This window comes from Oncorhynchus masou, chromosome 3 (genome assembly GCF_036934945.1).
Source record: "Oncorhynchus masou masou isolate Uvic2021 chromosome 3, UVic_Omas_1.1, whole genome shotgun sequence".
In the NCBI taxonomy this organism is placed as follows: Eukaryota; Metazoa; Chordata; class Actinopteri; order Salmoniformes; family Salmonidae; genus Oncorhynchus; species Oncorhynchus masou.
Window position 1 is genome coordinate 9,152,326 of NC_088214.1, and position 21,904 is coordinate 9,174,229.

At 41.9% G+C, this 21,904-nt stretch overlaps 1 protein-coding gene across 1 annotated transcript; it reads right to left on the reverse strand.

Annotated features, from left to right (window-relative positions):
* Positions 1-1,223: 1,223 nt before the first annotated feature.
* LOC135509602 (SLAM family member 9-like) lies at positions 1,224-20,807 on the reverse strand. Its single transcript, XM_064930392.1, has 5 exons — positions 20,726-20,807; positions 19,062-19,361; positions 18,653-18,931; positions 18,220-18,333; positions 1,224-3,324 (listed from the first exon to the last, which is right to left on the reverse strand). Exons 1-4 carry the CDS (start codon positions 20,778-20,780, stop codon positions 18,233-18,235), a joined length of 735 nt encoding a protein of 244 aa, XP_064786464.1. The 5' UTR covers positions 20,781-20,807; the 3' UTR covers positions 1,224-3,324; positions 18,220-18,232.
* Between the last annotated feature and the right edge of the window lie 1,097 nt (positions 20,808-21,904).

The following is a 21,904-nucleotide window of genomic DNA, read 5'->3' on the forward strand; positions in this document are numbered from 1 at the left end:
CCTGCTAATTATAAAAATGTATAATAATATATTTCTAAATTAAAATCAAATTTGCGAGCTTATAATTTTAACTTTGTAGGCGGCATGTGCTGCACCAGAATCACATGTTCTCTCCTGCTTCATGGTTTGAATGTAATTCCAGTCCATATAATACAATACAGTAATACAATCTACACTCAAAAATTACTGAAGATGTTCCATTTAGCTATATCTATGGACTTTTCTGTTGTACGTAATGTGCGGTAGCCTATACAGTATATTATAGGCTATGCATTGGAAAGCAACACAATCATTTGGGCTTTTCTCAGGCTTGGGCTCTTAAAATGTATGGCTCATCAGGCTTCATGCCGATCAAAGCGCTAATCAAATCCAGACATATTTACATATTTATAATGCTTTAGAATGACACTTCCGGAAAAGTTATTTGTTCTCGAATGGAACATATGTGAAATACCGGGAACATATTCATGTTAAACACTATTGCACACAGAGAGTCCATGCTACTTATGTGATTTGTTAAGCACATTTTTGCTCCTGCACTTATTTAGGCTTGCCATAACAAATGGGTTGAGTGACAAGACACTTCAGCTTTTCATTGTTCATTAATTTCTAAAACATTATGAGGTAATGTGTAGGCCAGTGACACAAAATCTAAAATGTTTTTTTTTTCCCCTAATTTTGTCTGTCATAGTTGAAGTGTGCCTATGATGAAAATTACAGGCCTCTCTCATCTTTTTAAGTGGGAGAACTTGCACAATTGGTGGCTGACTAAATACTTTTTTTGCCCCACTGTATATTCTCCTTTCATCTTTAATAATGATTAATATTGAAAGTAAGAGCACACATTATTGTAGGAACTATACACATTACAGGAACTGTAAACTCAGGGTAGTCCCCAGGCTAATTGTTGAAGTGTCTAGCAGGGTAATGGTCAATTCCATTTCTATTCCAGTTAATTTATATGCTTTTCAATTAGGAAAATTAGGAATTGGAATTTGGTTTACTTTCTGTATTGACTGTAATTGAAATGGAAGTGTCCCTTTTGTCTGACGTGCTGACTAGAGGAACTCTAACATAATGTCTAACTGTTGTAGCCCAGTGACTCCCCTGCTGGCGTGTCTGTGTACATGTTGAAGATCCTCCTGGTGTCTGTGAGGCTGGTCATCATGATCTCTGCAGTCATCACCCTCTACATCAGGGATACATTCTACAAACAACACTGATTTAAGCCCACGAGTGACAGAATTATGTTTATTGTATTTTTACAATTGACAGGGCTTCCCACAGTGACGATATTATTTACAATTTGTTACCTTTATTTAACTAGGCAAGTCAGTTAAGAACAAATTCTTATTTTCAATGACGGCCTAGGAACAGTGGGTTAACTGCCTGTTCAGGGGCAGAACGACAGATTTGTACCTTGTCAGCTTGGGGATTTGAATTTGCAACCTTTCGACTGCTAATCCAACACTCTAACCACTAGGCTACACTGCCGCCCCATACAGCAGCAGATAGTATAATCATGAGATTAATAATTATGTTCCTTTTTATGTAACAATGTACAGTACACAGAAACAGAAGGATGTTGCCTGCACATGTAAACCAGATTGGGTAATTTAAAAGTAAAAAAAATATATTTACTTTATCTTTTCATTCGTTTCTATATAAATAACATACCTTAGATATTAATTTTTTATTTGTTATATTTTTTAGAAGCAGTTCTGAAAGTAACGCTCACAAGCCAAAAGTGGGACCTGAAAATTGCGTGCCACATCACAAATGTGCAGATATGTGTAACACGTAATTGCTCTCTCTCGCTCTGCTGTGTGTGTGTGTGTGTCTTGCTAGCTGTCACTCAAATGGCAAGGGGCTGAAGCTCATCGGCTGAAACTCGCATTTCTAGCGGGCTGGCGCACGTTGAGGTAAATGTAGGAAAATGGTGCCGCACAGCTTCCAGAAAACAGCTGCTCATTGAGGTAAAACGTTAATTCTGCTTATAGATTATGCATGTATGAACTACACATTGAAACATACAGCCCAAAGGAAAAAAACACTTACCAGTCGCCAAAGTACCGTAGCATGTCTTTAGCCTAATGTAAGATAGCATAGCATTTCAAGGCATATTATTAGGGCTTGTCATAATATAGCATTACATGACATAGTATAATGCACAGCATAACATGATGTAAGAATATCTGACTGTAGAGTATCACATGTCTTTGGTTCATTTGTTTCTGTTTACCATGATACATTCTTTTGTTCTTATGAATACCCACTATGATAAATTATTTGTTTCTGTTTAATACCCATTAAGATGAATGATGTGTTTCTGTTGAATACCCACTATGATAAATTTGTTTCTGTTTAATTCCCACTATGATGAATAATTTGAAATGTTCAGTTATTTTTATGTACTTTTACAGCATACTACTGTCATGATGGTTCAAAAATGTTACAAGGAAAAGATATATATATTTAACATTTTCAAAGACAGCTGTGCTTACAGATGTGGGATGTTAATTTGACTAGTTTCTCACAGCAGGAAAATATCCTGATGCAACAGGATTATGGGGATATAATGAATGAAAATGTTTGTGGAGGTTTTAGATTTTTTTGTATTGGCAAATCAAGTTTGATATTTTAAAGTGTAAATTCCAAACTTTAGAAGCATTTTTAAACCTCGAATACATTACAAGTTTGCATTTCCTGCAACAACAGTGTGGTCAAATTAAGATCCTTCATCTGTAGTTGATCGTTGTTTGGAAGAATATCCGAATTGTAGCACGATAGAAATGTAAAGGTCATTTCCGATTGAGGCGACATATGCAGAGTTTACCGATGCAGTCCCCACACAAGCAGGTACATTGCCTTTAAATTTCAATCACGCTACAGCACTGATATTCCGCGGTCTTAGGCCAAGATTCAATTTGATCATGGTTTGCCAGCTATGTACATTTAAACATAATTTCCCGACTGAACTGAATTGAATGTTTTCTCATTGAACGCGGGAACATTGCCTTCAAAGGTGTATAGCTGACAACAAGCTATGTGATAGAATCCTGGTCTAAGATGATGTTAAAATTCCTGATTATTGTTTGCTTCTCTTTTGCCCCACCATACAGTAGCATTTAAACTCTCAGGCATGGTCATGGAGGTCATGGAGGTCATGGGGAAGTCCTCAGGTGGAGACTGGTCTCCCATCATGGTGGAATGGTTCATAGGCTGGGGTTGGGGTAGTCCCACCATACTGTAGATTGTGGCTGATGCTTGACCTGGACCTGGAGATTCCTGCTCTTCATCACCTACTTGACTGTTACCTGGAGTCTGGAGAATACAAACATACAGTAACAACTTCACTATGAATTTATGAACGGTGACCCGGTTATAAAACAAGGTCATTAATTACCTCAAATCAATAAATTAAATATTTCTCAGTGGTTCAATGCTCTATAATATAAGAAATTAACATTTTAGCATTTTAGAATGTATACATTTTCCACTAACTGCATTTTTAAAAATGGCATCAACAATGACACAGTATCAGTGGTGTTAAATATCTATGGTATCTTACCCTGAATATAGCATACTCTGTGATTATAATTTCCACTTTGTCACCTTTAAATCAACTACATAAAATTACAATAAAATTAGCTATGAATATAAATAATGTGAAATTACTACATCCTGTTTTCAACAGTTTTCACAAAAGTTTAATTAATATAATGTGTTAACTTTGAGTCGCTCACAAGGTATAACACACTAGGGAGTCAACGACCAATCCTATTCACCTGATGCAAACTGAAACGATGCCCAATGGGCCAATGGGTGCCAAGCCCACCCTCGGAAGCCCCTCTTTCCTGGCTATAATTCTGTGGCTCGCAACTAGAGTGCATTCAGAAAGCATTCAGACACCTTTACCTTTTCCACATTTTGTTACGGTACAGCCTTGTTCTAGCCTTGTTTTTTTTAAATGTACTCATCATTCTTCACACAACACCCCATAAAGTGAAAACAGGTTTTAAGAAATGTTTGTAAATATTATTTACAATAAAAAACAGAAATACCTTATTTACATACAGTACCAGTCAAAAGTTTGGACACACTTACTCATTCCAGGGCTTTTCTTAATTTTTTACTATTTTTTACATTGTAGAATAAAAGTGAAGACATCATCACTTTGAAATAACACATATGGAATCGTGTAGTAACCAAAAACGTGTTAAACAAATCAAAGTAGATTTTATATTTGACATAGGATAAGTTCATTAGTTACCAGCCTCAGAAATTGCAGCCCAAACAAATGCTTCACAAAGTTCAAGTAACAGACACATTTCAAATTCAACTGTTCAAAGTAGAATGCTGAATCAGGCTTTCATGGTCTAATTGCTGCAAAGAAACTACTACTAAAGGACACCAATAAGAAGAAGAGACTTGGTTCAGCCAAGAAACACGAGCAATGGACATTAGACCGGTGGACATTTTTCCTTTGGTCTGATGAGTCCAAATGTGAGATTTTTGGTTCCAACCACTGTGTCTTAGTGAGACGCAGAATAGGTGAACGGATGATCTGCGCATGTGTGGTTCCCATCGTGAAGCATGGAGGAGGAGGTGTGATGGTGTGGGGGTGCTTTGCTGGTGACACTGTCTGTGATTTATTTTGAATTCTAGGCACACTTAACCAGCATGGCTACCACAGCACTCTGCAGCGATACGCAATCCAATCTGATTGCGCTTAGTAGGACAATCATTTGTTTTTCAACAGGACACCAACAAACCTCCAGGCAGAGTACGGCTATTTGATCAAGAAGGAGAGTGATGGAGTGGGGCATCAGATGACCTGGCCTCCACAATCACCTGACCTCAACCCAATTGAGATGGTTTGGGATGAGTTAGACTGAAGAATGAAGGAAAAGCAGACAACAAGTGCTCAGAATATGTGGGAATTTCTTGCATGCGGATGACTCAACACTATACGCGTCAGCTACTACAGCAACTGAAATGACTGCAACACTTAACAAAGAGCTGCAGTTAGTCCTAAATATTTCCAAAACGAAAAGCATTGTATTTGGGACAAATCATTCACTAAACCCTAAACCTCCTTCAACTATGCTGCTGTGTTCAGAGAGAGGTTGTAATTCCTGAGAAGACCCTGCCTACATGGCCACATAGTATAAGAGACAGAGTAAATGTTCATGGAGCACAAAGGAATTTCTTCCACCTCACAGAACTTGAGGCACGAACAAATTTCATGTTCCGGAGAAAGTATAAAAGATCGGTGAAGAATCCAGCTACGAACTGGTCTGTTTGTTACAACTTGGGAAGCTCATGGGAGACGGTGTGGCCACGTTACCATAATGCTGATAATATAATAGCCTCAGATATGAGGTTTACATCTAATTGTTGTATAAGATGAATGAGTGAGTATGATACTGTTTACACAATTGTACAATGTGATTTTGGACAAAAAGGGGATTGGAGTTAACTAAATCAGAGGACTGCCCTGAGCCCAGTTAGGATCAGGCGTCCTGGGACAGCCCTTTCTGCCATTCCGAATAAAACACAACTTTGAGAAATTATCACCAGACCATGTTTTTCTCCATTGGGGAGGACAAAGGTTGTGGACCATTGCTGAATCTTTTAACCTGTTAAATCTATGGGGGCGCTATTTAATTTTTGGATAAAAAGACGTGCCCGTTTTAAGCGCAATATTTTGTCACAAAAAGATGCTCGACTATGCATATAATTGATAGCTTTTGGAAAGAAAACACTCTGAGGTTTCCAGAACTGCAAAGATATTGTCTGTGAGTGCCCCAGAACAGGAGCTACAGGCAAAACCAAGATGAAACTGCAACCAGGAAATGAGCAGGATTTTTTGAGGCTCTGTTTTTCATTGTCTCCTTATATGGCTGTGAATGCGACAGGAATGAGCCTGCCCTATCTATCGTTTCCCCAAGGTGTCTGCAGCACTGTGACGTATTTGTAGGCATATCATTGGAAGATTGACCATAAGAAATTGTTGCGTCATTTTCAGCTGCTGGTATTTTACCATGGGATTCTGAGACGAAAGCAGGCTTCCACGAACGGCATATCAATGAAGAGATATGTGAAAAAACACCTTGAGGATTGATTCTAAACAACGTTTGCCATGTTTCGGTCGATATTATGGAGTTAATTTGGAAAAAGTTTGACGTTTTGGTGACTGAATTTTCGGTTCGTTTCGGTAGCCAAATGTGATGTACAAAACGGAGCGATTTCTCCTACACAAAGATTCTTTCAGGAAAAACTGAACATTTGCTATGTAACTGAGAGTCTCCACATTGAAAACATCGGAAGTTCTTCAAAGGTAAATTATTTTATTTATTTGGTTTTCTGGTTTTTGTGAAAATGTTACGTGCTAAATGATACGCTAAATGCTAAGCTAGCTATCAATACTCTTACACAAATGCTTGATTTGCTATGGTTCAAAAGCATAATTTGAAAATCTGAGATGACAGTGTTGTTAAGAAAAGGCTAAGCTTGAGAGCAGGCATATTTATTTCATTTCATTTGCGATTTTCAGAAATCGTTAACGTTGCGTTATGGTAATGAGCCTGAGGCTGTATTCACGATCCCGGATCCGGGATGGGTAGTATCAAGAGGTTTAACCATACCACGTGGTTAAACTCTTACACTATTGATACCGACAGAATAAGAACAAGTCTTTGATAGTAATTACTAGTCTGCAGCTAGGAATTCGGTATCATTGAACGCGAAGAATGACAACCGCCGAAACATTCATTCTGTAACAAATGAATGAATGTCACTCAGAACTATCCCCTATAACCAAGACAGAGAGAGGGAGCGAGATGGACAATTCTACAAAAGAAACAAACTTTTCACCAGCGATCAAGACGACACACTGAGTGTAAATATATATATTGATTGCAATTGATCCCGAATGAGTGAGCGTTCATGTGTAAAGGATTAGCATTTCAATTGTTGTAATTATCACTCTGTAGTGACTTCTTAGTCGACCCCCACTTTCCCTTTTGTCTAACAAGCCGTCATGCCGGTTCAGCCCACTAGGGCACATTCTCCTATCATTTCTTGTAACCATATTTACTGTTTGTTTATGCATTTCTGTGAATTGACAATTGATTTATGGATGATTCATAGTGAAGACTGGGTTTGTGCAAATAACCAACAATTTACGACATTTGAAATGAGACTAACGTGAGGTAAAGTAAATAATGAATTAATTCGAAGACAAATTGATAAGATAAAATATCTGAAAAGTTATTTTAGGAAATGCCCCGACTTCTTAGTTAATTACATGTGCATGATTAATCAGTTGATCGCGTAATACTAATTACAGAGAATCTTTGATTAAAAACTACAAGTCTTCAATTTAATGATAGTAGAGACACGACAAGGTGGAGTAATGCTGGACTGTAAAACGGTCATGGTCAAAACATATTGAAACAAAAGCACTACTCTGTCTTCTTAACAACACTATCAACAAGGCAGGTCCTACGTCCTACAGGCCCTAGTTTCTACCTTCTTAACAACACTATTAACAAGGCAGGTCCTACAGGCCCTAGTTTCTACCTTCTTAACAACACTATTAACAAGGCAGGTCCTACAGGCCCTAGTTTCTACCTTCTTAACAACACTATCAACAAGGCAGGTCCTACAGGCCCTAGTTTCTACCTTCTTAACAACACTATTAACCTCTTGAAACTCCCCATCCCGGATCCGGGATTATGACTAAGCCTCAGGCTCATTAGCATAACGCAACGTGAACGATTTCTGAAAATCGCAAATAAAATTAAAATAATGCGTTTGCTCTCAAGCTTAGCCTTTTCTTAACAACACTGTCATCTCAGATTTTCAAAATATGCTTTTGAACCATAGAAATTGACTAATTTGTGTAAGAGTATGCAAAGCTAGCATAGCATTTTGTGTAGCATGTAGCACGCAACATTTTCACAAAAGCCAGATAACCAAATAAATAAAATCATTTACCTTTGAAGAGCTTCTGATGTTTTCAATGAGGAGACTCCCAGCCACATACCAAATGCGCAGTGTTTCCTGAAAGCGTCTGTGTGTAGGAGAAATCGTTCCGTTTTCTACATTGCGCCTGGCTACCGAAACGAACCGAAAATGCAGTCACCTACAACGTGAAACTTTTTCCGGATTAACTACATAATATCGACCGAAACATGGCAAACGTTGTTTGGAATCAATCCTCAAGGTGTTTTTTCACATATCTCTTCATTGACATGCAGTTCTTGGAAGCTTGCTTCTCTCTCTCTGCCCCATGGAAAAATACTGGCAGGTGACTTTTGCGCACCAATTTCGGCGCAGGACACCGGGCGGACACGTGGTAAATGTGGTCTCTTATGGTCAATCTTCCAACGATCTGCCTACAAATACGTCACAATGCTGCAGACACCTTGGGGAAACGACAGAAAGGGCAGACTCATTCCTCTTGCGTTCACAGCCATATAAGGAGATCATGAAAGACAGAGCCTCAAAAATCCTTGTCATTTCCTGGATGCCAAGTCATCTTGGTTTTGCCTGAAGCTCACGTTAAAGGGCACGCACAGAGAAGATATTTGTATTTCTGGACACGTCAGAGTGTTTTCTTTCGAACAGTAGCAATTATATGCATAGTCGAGCATCTTTTTGTGACAAAATATCTTGTTTAAAACGGGAACGTTTTTCTTCCAAAAATGAAATAGCGCCACCATAAGTGTAAGAGGTTAACAAGGCAGGTCCTACAGGCCCTAGTTTCTACCTTCTTAACAACACTATTAACAAGGCAGGTCCTACAGGCCCTAGTTTCTACCTTCTTAACAACACTATTAACAAGGCAGGTCCTACAGGCCCTAGTTTCCACCTTCTTAACAACACTATTAACAAGGCAGGTCCTACAGGCCCTAGTTTCTACCTTCTTAACAACACTATTAACAAGGCAGGTCCTACAGGCCCTAGTTTCTACCTTCTTAACAACACTATCAACAAGGCAGGTCCTACAGGCCCTAGTTTCTACCTTCTTAACAACACTATCAACAAGGCAGGTCCTACAGGCCCTAGTTTCTACCTTCTTAACAACACTATCAACAAGGCAGGTCCTACAGGCCCTAGTTTCTACCTTCTTAACAACACTATTAACAAGGCAGGCCCTACAGGCCCTAGTTTCTACCTTCTTAACAACACTATTAACAAGGCAGGTCCTACAGGCCCTAGTTTCTACCTTCTTAACAACACTATTAACAAGGCAGGTCCTACAGGCCCTAGTTTCTACCTTCTTAACAACACTATCAACAAGGCAGGTCCTACAGGCCCTGGTTTTGGTGCACCTGGACTACTGTTCAGTAGTGTGTTCAGGTACCACAGTTGGCTCAGAACAGGGCAGCATGGCTGGCCCTTAAATGTACACGGAGAGCTAACATTACTGACATGCCAATGTCAATCTCTCATGGCTCAAAGTGGAGAGAGATTGACTGCATCATTACTTGTCTTTGTAAGGTGTTGACACGCTAAAGATACTGAGCTGTCTGTTTAAAATACTAGCACACAGCTCGGACACCCAAGCATACCGCACAAGACATGCCACCAGAGGTCTCTTCACAGTCCCCAAGTCCAGAACAGATTGTGGGAGGCGCACAGTACTACATAGAGCCATGACTACATGTGAAAAGAAAGTGTGAAATATTCAGCAGACTGATGTCATTTCACATCTGGCTAAAAGTCACTTTTATTGATAACTTTGACACCTTCTGGAAACAGAAGATCCTCTACAGGAATGACAGAGTCCATCTTGGCCTCTGTCCACGCATGTCTCGTCTGCGTTGAAACACTGACTGGTAAATGATCCAAGACCAGCTCAATTAATCCCTACCATTGTGACAATGAGTCGTCATAATGCTGCATCAAATGTACATGATCTTAGAGGCATTGGCAAACACAATGTAAGTAATTTATGTACCCCTAATTGCACCGAATACATCTGTTTATCCGACAGCTATTGTAAGCAATAATCATGAGCCTATGAACCAGAGTTGCACTGTTAGCACTGAGGCGGTGTGCAATAGTAGGAAGACCACATTACGCAGGTCACCCTGCACTATCAGCTCTAATGTAAATAACATGAGTAAGTCTACCTCGGGTAAGCTTCCCAGTAAAGCATTAAAAACAATCAAGCAACCCAGAAAGTGCTAAAAATAGCCCATATTAAGAAACAAGGTCCATGAATCAAGGTCCAATAACTTGCTTGTAGCAGATGACATTCATATTCATGAATGCCAACAGGGACGGTGTTGCAGTCTATATTCAGGACCACATTCCTGTAAAGCCTAGAGACGATCTAATGTTAAATACTCTTGAAGTAATATGGCTACAGGTTCATCTGTCCTCAGCTAAAGCCCATTCTGGTGGGAAGCTGTTATAGACCACCAAGTGCTAACAGTCAGTATCTGGATAATATGTGTGAAATGATTGATAATGTATATGATATCAACAAAGAAACATATTTTCTGGGTGATTTAAATATTGACTGGCTATCATCAAGCTGCCCACTCAGGAACTTAACTATCACCAGGGCCTGCAACCTGGATCAGGTTGTCAGTCAACCTACCAGGGTAGTTACAAACAGCACAGGAATTAAGTCATTAACATGTATTGATCACATCTTTACTAATGCTACAGAATTGTGCTTTATAGCAGTATCCAAATCCATAGGATGTAGTAATCACAATATAATAGCCATATCTAGGAAAACCAAAGTTCCAAAGGCTGGGCCGAATATGCTGTATAAGAGGTCATACAATAAGTTTTGTAGTGATTCATATGTTGATGATCTGTGGTGATCTGTCTGTGGTGTTGTCACGCCCTGACCTTGGAGATCCGTTTAATATCTCTATTTTGGTTTGGTCAGGGCGTGAGTTGGGGTGGGCATTCTATGTTTTGTGTTCTATGTTTTCTAATTCTTTGTGTTTGGCCGGGTATGGTTCTCAATCAGGGACAGCTGTCTATCGTTGTCTCTGATTGGGAACCATACTTAGGTTCCCTTTTTCCCATCTGTGTTTGTGGGAAGTTGATGTTGTTTAGAGCACTTTGCTTTTGAGCTTCACAGTTGGTGTTTGTAGTGTTTATTGTTTTGTTTGGCGTCATTTTGATTAAAATAAAGAAAATGTACGCTCACCACGCTGCACCTTGGTCCTCTCCTTTTAACAGCCGTGACAGAACTTCCCACCACCAACGGACCAAGCAGTGTGGTAAGGAGGAGCAGCGTGAAAGTGACTCATGGACATGGGAGCAGCGCTATCTGGAGTATGAGACAACCTGGAAGGAGATAAAGAGGTGGTCGGTCGACCCAGGGAGAGTGCCGGAGCCCACCTGGGATTCTCTAGAACAGTGCGAGGAGGGATACCTGAGAATGGAGTTGGCGACACGAACACGGCTGGCAAAGAAGCCCGAGAGGCAGCCCCAAAAAATGTTTTGGGGGGCACACGGGGAGTGTGGCAGAGTCAGGTAGTAGACCTGAGCCAACTCCCTGTGCTTACCATGGCGAGCATGTGACTGGTCATGCCCCGTGCTATGGGGTGATGCGCACTGTGTTGAGGCTGCGCATTCATGGGCCGGTGTGCTGGGTGCCAGCGTCCCGCATTTGCCGGGTGAAAGCGGGCATCCAGCCAGAACGGGTGATGCCAGCTCTGCGCTCGAGACCGCCAGTGCTCCTCCACGGCCCAGTGTATCCGGTGCCTCGGCCAAGGAAGAGGCCTCCTGTATGTCTCCCCAGCCTGGTGAGTCCTGTACCGGCTTCCAGAGCCAGGTCTCCTGTGTGTCGCCAGAGTCACCCTCCAGCCCGGAGCTTCCAGAGATGCCCCAGTCCGGGGCCCGCTACGAGGGTCCCCAGTCCGAGGTCGGCGGCGAGGGTCCCCGCTCTAGAGGCGGGGTAAGTGGGGTAAGCCAGAGGTGGAGCGGGATCAACGTCCGCACCAGAGCCGCCACCGCGGATAGCTGTCCACCCAGACCCTCCCCTAGGGAGGTTTTGTTTTAGGTTTTGTGGCCGGAGTACGCACCTTTGTGGGGGGGTTACTGTCATGCCCTGACCTTGGAGATCTTTTTAATGTCTCTATTTTGGTTTGGTCAGGGCGTGTGTTGTGGGCATTCTATGTTTTGATGAGGCCTAGGTTATGGCAATTAAGTCTGTCAGCCCAAATGATTGGCAAACTTACTGCAAGTTAAATCATGTAACTAAATTTAAAAAATTAAAAATAAACTACACTATGAAACAAAGAGAAATTATATAAAGAATGACAGTAAAAAGCTTTGGGGCACCTTTAAAATGAAATTGTGGAGAAAAAGCCAACTCGGCTCCATCATTCATTGACTCTGATGGCTCATTCATCACAAAGTCCACTGATATTGCAAACTATTTTAATGTCTTTATCATTGGCAAGATAAGCAACCTTAGGGATGACATGCCAGCAACAAACGCTGACACTACACATCCAAGTATATCGGACCAAATTTTGAAAGACAAGACTTTTGTACTTTTGAATTCCGTAAAGTCAGTGTGGACGAGGTGAAAAAATGATTGCTGTCTATCATCAACAATGACAAGCCAGCAGGGTCTGACAATCTGGATGGAAAATGACTGAGGATAATAGCAGACGATATTGCCACTCCTATATGACACATCTTTAATATAAGCCTAATAGAAAGTGTGTGCCCTCAGGCTAGGAGGAAGCTAAAGTCATTCCGCTACCGAAGAATAGTAAAGCCCCCTTTACTGGCTAAAATAGCCAACCAATCATCCTGTTACCAACTCTTAGTAAACTTCTCGAAAACATTTGGTTTGACCAGATACAATGGTATTTTACAGTAAACAAAGTGACAACAGAATTCCAGCATGCTTATAGGGAAGAACACTAAATAAGCACAGCACTTACACAAATGACTGATGATTGGCTGAGAGAAATTGATGATAAAATTATTGTGGGGGCTGTCTTGTTAGACTTCAGTGCAGCTTTTTACATTATTGATCATAGTCTGCTGCTGGAAAAACGTATGTGTTTTGGCTTTACACCCCCTGCTATAATGTGGATAAAGAGTTACTTATCTAACAGAACACAGAGGGTGTTCTTTAATGGAAGCCTCTCAAATATAATCCAGTTAGAATCAGGAATTACCCAGAGTAGCTGTTTTGGCCCCTTGCTTTTTCAATTTTTACTAATGACATGCCACTGACTATGAGTAAAGCCAGAGTGTCTATGTATGCGGATGACTCAGCTACATGTCAGCTACTACAGCGACTGAAATGACTGAAAACCATCAAAAAAGAGCTGCAGTTAGTTTCAGAGTGGGTGGCAAGGAATAAGTTAGTGCTAAATATTTCTAAAACTTAAAGCATTGTATTTGGAACAAAACACTCAGTAAACCCGAAACCTCAACTAAATATTGGATAAATAATGTGAAAATTGAGCAAGTTGAGATGACTAAACTGATTGGAGTAACCCTAGATTGTAAACTGTCATGGTCAAAACATATTGATCAAATCAAATCCAACTTTATTTGCCACATGCACCGAATACAAGTGTAGACTTTACCGTGAAATGCTTACTTACAAGCCCTTAACAAACAGTGCAGTTCAAGAAAAGTAAAATATTTACCAAGTAGGCTAAAATAAAAAGTAATAGTAAAAAGTAACACAATAGGAATAAAATATAACGAGGCTATATACAGGGGGCACCGGTACCGAGTCAGTGTGCAGTACATGCTAGTTGAGGTAATCTGTACATGTAGGTGGGGGCGAAGTGACTATGCATAGGTAACAAACAAACAACGAGTAGCAGCAGTGTACAAGACGGGGGGTCAATGTAAATTGTCCGGTGGCGATTTTTATGAATTGTTCAGCGGTCTAATAGCTTGGGGGTAGAAGCTGTTGAGGAGCCTTTTGGTCCTAGACTTGGCGCTCCAGTACCGCTTGCTATGCAGTAGCAGAGAAAACAGTCTTTAACTTGGGTGACTGGAGTCTCTGACAATTTTATGGGCTTTCCTCTGACACCGCCTATTATATAGGTCCTGGATGGCAGGAAGCTTGGCCCCAGTGATGTACTGGCCCATTCGCACTACCCTCTTTAGGGCCTTACGGTCAGATGCCGAGCAGTTGCCATACCAGGCGGTGATGCAACCGGTCAGGATGCTCTCGATGGTGCAGCTGTAGAACCTTTTGAGGATCTGGGGACCCATGCCATGTCTCCTGAGGGAGAAAAGGTTTTGTCATGCCCTCTTCACGACTGTCTTGGTATGTTTGGAACAAGATCAGTCATTGGTGATGTGGACACCAAGGAACATGAAGCTCTCAACCCGCTCCACTACAGCCCCGTCGATGTTCATGGGGGCTTGTTCAGACCACATTTTCCTGTAGTCCACGATCAGCTCCTTTGTCTTGCTCACATTGAGGGAGAGGTTGTTGTCCTGGCACCACACTGCCAGTTCACTGACCTCCTCCCTGTAGACCGTCTCATCGTTGTCTGTGATCAGGCCTACCACTGTTGTGTCGTCAGCAAACTAAATGATGGTGTTGGAGTCATGTTTGGCCACACAGTCGTAGGTGAACAGGGAATACAGGAGGGGACTAGGTACACACCCCTGAGGGGCCACAGTGTTAAGGATCAGCGTGGCAGTTCGTATTGTTGCCTTGTCTTACCACCTGGGTGCGGCCGTCAGGCAATTCAGGATCCAGTTGCAGAGGGAAGTGTTTAGTGCGAGAGTCCTTAGCTTAGTGATGAGCTTCTTGGGCACTATGGTGTTGAACGCTGAGCTGTAGTCGATGAACAGCATTCTCACATAGGTGTTCCTTTTGTCCAGGTGAGAAAGGGCGGTGTGGAGTGCGATTGAGATTGCGTCATCTGTGGATCTGTTGAGGCAGTCTGCGAATTGGAGTGGGTCTAGTGTGTCCGGGAGGATGCTGTTGATGTGAGCCATGACCAGCCTTTCAAAGCACTTCATGGCAACCGCTCCATGAGTGCCATGGGGCGGTAATCATTTAGGCAGGTTACTTTCGCTTCCTTGGGACTATAGTGGTCTGCTTGAAGTCTCGGTCAGGGAGAGGTTGAAAATGTCAGTGAAGACACTTGCCAACACTTAACAACACTATCAACAAAGGCCCTAGTTTTGTCGCACCTTGACTATTGTTCAGTCGTGTGGTCAGGTGCCACAAAAAAGGGAAAATTGTAATTTGATCAAAACAGCGGCGTCTGTGAAGCAACACAAACATTGGCACAGACACATGCATACAAGAACTACCCAGGAAGAGTAGCAGCTGCCTTGACAACAGCTAATGGGGATCCATAAAAAATACAAATGCATCAGCAAACCTTTCACCCACACAACGCCAAACACATTGCGAGACCGGTGGACATTCCTGCAGTCAGCATGCCAATTGCACACTCCTCAACCTGAAACTTGATTTGTGGCATTGTGTTGTGTGACAAAACTGCACATTTTAGAGTGGCCTTTTATTGTCCCCTGCACAAGGTGCACCTGTGTAATGATCATGCTGTTTAATCAGCTTCTTGATATACCAAACCTGTCAGGTGGATGGATTATCTTGGAAACGGAGAAATGCTCACTAACAGGATGTAAACATATTTGTGCAAAGCATTTGAGAGAAATAAACTTTTGTGTGTATGGAAAATGTTGGGTCGTCATGGTTGATGTCAGGCAACATATATTTGGTTTATCACAGTTTCCCTGTGGGTTTAAGCCTTTGGCTGCCTTGATGTGCTGCAGCAGACAACGCTTTTATCCGGGTTGCCACAATTCCCTGTGGGTTTGAGCATTGTGCTGCCATGGCAGTGTGTGGGTACACCCTTCCAAGGTTACTGCAGGTTTCCTGTGGGTTTCAGTGACACTACTTGACGCTATGCAGTGCGTATGCGTTTTACCAAGTCATGACTTGGTGTTCTGTTGTTTTGGACTTGCGGTTCCTTGTACGAGTTCTGACATTTTAGGCTCGCAAAGTTAGTGTTATTCTTGGAACCGTGGGGTCTAGGGACTTGGGCTGCAGTGGCAGCGTGTCAGTATACATAACCGTGTTGTAGCAGGTTCTGGTTTGTTATATAGGGCTCTGACAGTTCAGGCCTCATGAGGTACTGACAATTCAGGCTTCTCAGGTAAGTATTAAGGTAGGGGAAAAAGGTGGCTTCTGTGACCCTTTTTGGATCCGGTGGAACCTGTGGGTGCTTGGGCGGGTCTCCTCGTTTGGTACCGTCTGAACCGGCTTGGGGCTTGATTGTATGTCTGCATGTTTTATACCGAGTGACCGACTGAAAGAGAATGTACAGTAATGAATATAACTACTGTTCCCCGAAGGAGAGAATGTGATATAACATATTTTGGCCTTGTGCAGTCAGGGGTTTGGGTTCACTAAAGTGCTGTAATGAATTTTGGAAATGGATGCGAGCCCCGGTATTATAGCCAGAATTGTGGGGCTTCCGAGGGTGGGCTTGGCATCCATTGGCACATTGGGCATGATTTCAGTTTGCTTCAGGTGAATAGGATCGGTTGTAGACTCCCCTGAGTATGTTATACCTCCTTCCCTATGTGGGAGCAAATATAACACATAGACAAATGCATAAGATGTATAGAATAGCTGAACACTAAAAACAGACTACATGAAGTGAAGGTGACACATAGGTGCCAGGATAGCTGGACATACCAAGGCCAGAGGGATATACAAAGGAGGGGGTCAGTCAAATGACTAACTGATGACCAATAGACATAGTTCGCATATTTTTAGGACGTAGAGATACAGAAGGAATGACAGAGGAGACACATAGTCTGTTGCTCTGAGATAAAGACACACATACAAAGGAACATATTGAGCTAAGTGCAGAGCCAACGCATAGGGCTGTAAAATAGAGGAATGTATAGTATTTTTAGTATAGCTGGACACGCTAGAAACTGAGGAGACACATAGTCTGCTGATCCTAGATAATACATAAACAAAAGAATGCATTTAGCTAAGTGCAGGAACAAAGCAAGGGTCTTGTCATCATTATAATCTGACGGAAAGCAGGTATGAGCGTTATTGAGCTGAACAAGCAGGATGCACGGATTGGAATGTAACTTCATTTGCATGTGGGATGGGGTCATATGCAATATGTGGATAAATACTGGAGCCAGGGCTCTGGAAAGCGGTGTGTTCCGCGGACCATCCCGGCTTGCTATACTCTTGTATTAAAAGCCTAATTGATTTCACAAGTTCTGTAATGCGTTGTATTTTATCCGATTCTCCACGACAGAATTTGGCGAGCTAGCCCAGGAGAATCAGGGACTGAAGACGTTCTTGGCTGGCCGCGGGATCTTTGGGGCAATCTGGCAAGACAAGGGTGGCCACCCAGCTATAAACAAGGTAAGCAAAGTTCTTACAATAGTTGAAATGTCAGTGTAGATTGCCACAAAAGATCCGGTAGCAGCAGGGGAGCGTCAAGTAGGTCTCTCTCTCAAATTTCCTAAAAACTATAGAAACGAAAGAACTTTTGAATTCAATGAATTGCATGCATGTGTATAAGCTTGGGAATTCTATAACAAATATGAATGTGCATGCATGTCTAGTGAGTAAGTAGGCGGGGGCTGTGAACTTCGCTGGTGTCGGGTGTTTGAACGGAGGGAGCGGGCATTTGCTATGGTCGGACTGCTCGAACGGACCTATGTGTCTGGTTTGATTGAGGGAGTTGTTCCGTCTGATTCTGCTTGGCCGGGCTCGACCGTTTCAGGATCTGTTTTGAGATGTGCGTAAACACAGCTCAGTCAACCTGAGCGAGCGACCCGTGTCGGGAGCGTGATTCGGGCTGCCCCCTCATTGAGCCATTCATATTGGGGACTTTTCGTGTGGGCTGACCGGTGTGACTGTTTTGCGCTCTCTGGTTGAACAGCTGGGGTTGGGCGCAGGGCTACAGCTGCCTGCTTATAAGGTCTGAATAAAATAAGTAGTTATAGAAATCCTGCGATACCGCTTCAAAATATTTACCAGAAGGTCTGAATGGGTAGGTTACTTTATTGATAAGTATACTTGCTGTACTCTTGTATTAAAAGCCGAATTGATTTCACAAGTTCTGTAATGCGTTGTATTTGATCCGATTCTCCACGACACCTACTCCAGAGGAACCGTTTTATTCACAACTGTACGGTTTCTGTAATAAGCAAGAACAGTGAGCTTACCTTTATTTAGCTTTCACCAACCAATCAAGGCGCATCCAACAAAGATGATGATGACGTGGATGATGGGACCTGGCATCCCGACTGTGACAGCGTAGTTGTGGTCTATGTCCCGCTCTGGTTTTGGAATTACAGTGACATCAAAATCTAAACGTCAACATACTTCAGCATATAACATCTAGTCTAGTGTGTGTGTGTGAGCGTGTGTGTGTGTGTGTGTGTGAGCGTGTGTGTGTGAGCGTGTGTGTGTGAGCTGTGTGTGTGTGTGTGTGTGTGTGTGTGTGTGTGTGTGTGTGTGTGTGTGTGTGTGTGTGTGTGTGTGTGTGTGTGTGAGCGTGTGTGTGTGTAGCGTGTGTGTGTGTGTGTGTGTGAGCGTGTGTGTGTGTGTGAGCGTGTGTGGGTGTGTGTGCACGGTGTTTGTATAAATCTGTCTTACCTTTTTCCTGACAAATTGTTTTGATCTCCTTGGTGTCGTTGGCCCAGCTGACTTGGTTGCTGTGGTTACAGATGATGGAACCCCCTGCCACATAGACAGAGAGCAGGGGGACAGTGGAGGTCTCAGCTCCTCTACTCTCTCCTCCCACCTGAGAGCAGGTGCTGCTGTTACAGCTGGAGTCGACAGAGATGTTCTGACTTCTGCAGGCCACAGTCACGTTACAGTTGCCATTGATGGTGGAGTTAGAGTCCACTGTCAGGACTGGAGGCTCAACTCTCTCTGAAAACAAATATAATTCCTTTATTGTTTGTTTATTAACCTGAGTCCCAATGAATATGCATTTAACCTGCACACCATGTTTAGCTTGTTTAATTAAACTGTGAAAAAATAGAAAAACTGTCTTACGTACTTTGGACTTTTATCAAGTATTTAGCAACGTTTCTGTCATTGTTACCAGACACAACTGCATCATAAAGTCCACTGTCTCCTTCCTGGAGGTTCTTCAGTAGCAGAGAGAGGTTTCCCACACTAAATTCAGCCCTACCTCGGTACCTTTCAAAGGTATCTTTTGGGGGGTACCTTACAACATTGTCTAATCTGTTAAACTTCCAAAATAGCACATCAACAGCTTGCAGTTGAACATTTGTCTGGACATTCAGGCGAACATCCTGCCCCTTCAGCACAAACACAGATGTCTCAGCACTGGGCTCTGAAATCAACACACAGAATACTTCATGTAAAAAAAGATGAAAAAGCCCATCAAACAATGTGACAAATACAGCAGTAGTATATATGAATTTAGCAACGCAACCTCTTAAAGGAATATGTGGAAATGGATTGTTTTTGCAAATAGCCAAACTGACTGACACATTGTAATGATCCAATTTGCAGACTTTGTAGTTTGGACAGGATTTTTTCTATATGTGTCATGCCCTGACATGAGAGAGCCTGTGTATTTCTCTATTTGGTTAGGTCAGGGTGTGATTTGGGTGGGCATTCTAGTTTTCTATTTCTTTGTTGGCCGGATATGGTTCCCAATCAGAGGCAGCTGTCTATCGTTGTCTCTGATTGGGAATCATACTAAGGCAGCCTGTTTTCCACCTGAGTTTGTGGGATCTTATTTTTACACAGTTGCTGTATGGTACTGCAGAACTTTACAGTCGTTTATATTTTGTTATTTTGTCGGTGTTTCAGCATTACATATAATTAACTTTCCACACTGCGCTTTAGTCTAATTCATTCAACGACGGACGTAACAATACGCCCTTTTGCTAAATGGTTTAAAGATGAACCCATTAATAATATCAGCTGCCTTTAGATCAACATAGTCACAACCTTTGTTACAAGTAATACAGAAGTACTTTTACAATAGAAGAACTAGGATATGATACACACTGTCAACTGTTCAGTATCAGAAACCATTCAGTAAAAGCAACATGATGAATTATAACTCCATGAAGTAGAACCTAATCTGCCTTAAAGCATAGATAACTTGGATGCTTATAAATATGGGCACATATTTGTGGTTGATTCTTACATACATATGTGAAAACAAGTTGAGCTGTGCATTTCTGATAGTGAGAAGTTTTCTTGCTTCAAATGGCGTTGTTGCGTAGCTTCCTGTCAGTAACCTTCTTGTAACTGACACAGAACTTTTCCTCACAGTAGTGCAGTATTGTATACTATCACCACCCAAAATTGCTGTATTACTCATTACTTGTAAACACGTGTATAGCTTCAACATATGTTTACAACTACAGTATCATCAAAAAATGTTGCCCTAAAGTTAATGACATATTTTCAATTTAAAAGTCAATGAATTACTTGAATGTGGTAAAGTTCAACACATCACAACACATGACTTAAAAGTTCAGTAAATCATATAATTTCCTTTTTCACCCACTGATTCGACTGGTTAGACAACCAGTACACTGGTTGGACTGGTTATAAGCAGAGTAATCAGTACAAATTATACTGCCTGTTACTTACTAACCTACTAATCAGATTATAGACACACATGTCTAATCAATATAATAAATATCACTATACAGATGTTTTAGAAAATGCTTTTACCTGCTTGATGGAGAAGAGTTAGTAGAATAGCGATTGGGAAACACAAGTTCGCCATACTTTGACAAATGACTAAACCTAAATGAGGAAGTATTGTCACATAGGCCTAGACTTCCTCTTCCTCTAGTAGGTTTTTACACCCATAACCGGAAGATTTACACATTCTGTTCGCAATTTTAACATGTTTCATGGCATTTGAAATGACTTGATAGATATTTATTTAGGAACTGAAAATGCTCTCCAAACTCAGGTGTTTGTGAAATTAAAGACAGGGTATAATGCATTTTTAGCACGTTACAAATCAACTATTGTAACTATAAATTTGTTATTGTGTAATTATAGTATTTCCAACACGTTTTTAACATGTACATTTTGTCAGGACCCGGTTACGAACCTGGGTCTCCGGAGTGAGAAACAGTCACTTAACCAACTGAGCCACGAATAGTCAGCAGAACCCAGAAGATGAGGCAGACACAGCAGTACTGAAGACGGTGTATTTAATAAAGTAAAAGGAGAAGTCCTTCAATACAAAAATGGCAAATCCAAAAGGTGGTAGGAATAGCACAAAAAAGCCTCAAGAGATACTCAAAAACAAAAACAGAATTCCACAAGAGCATCCACCGGAATCGACAAGAATACACAGAACACTAGGGCTGGGTGCTAACATACAAACACAGAGCACAGAACTGAGGGAAACTAAGGGTTTAAATACAATCAGGGAAAACGAGGCACAGGTGCAAATAATAATGGGGAACAAGGGAAAAAACATAAGGTCAAAAAGCACAATGGGGGCATCTAGTGACCAAAACCCGGAACAACCCTGGCCAAATCCTGACAGAATCCCCCTAGGAACGGCTCCTGACGTTCCTACCAGCTCTCTCAGGGTGGAGGGCCCTGAACTGACGAATGAGGTCAGGGTCCAGGATGTCTTTGGCAGGAACCCAGGAGCGCTCCTTGGGACCGTAGCCTTCCCAGTCCACCAGATACTGCCAGGACCGCTGCACCCGGCGGGAATCCAGTATCCGATGGACGGTATAAGCTGGCTGGCCTCCAATGACACGAGGCGGAGGGGGAGGTCTGTCTGCCGGGACAAGGGGAGAAAACAACAGGTTTTAACAATGAAATGTGAAATGTGGGATTAATCTTAAGGGATCTGGGTAAGTGTAGGCGATAAGAAACTGG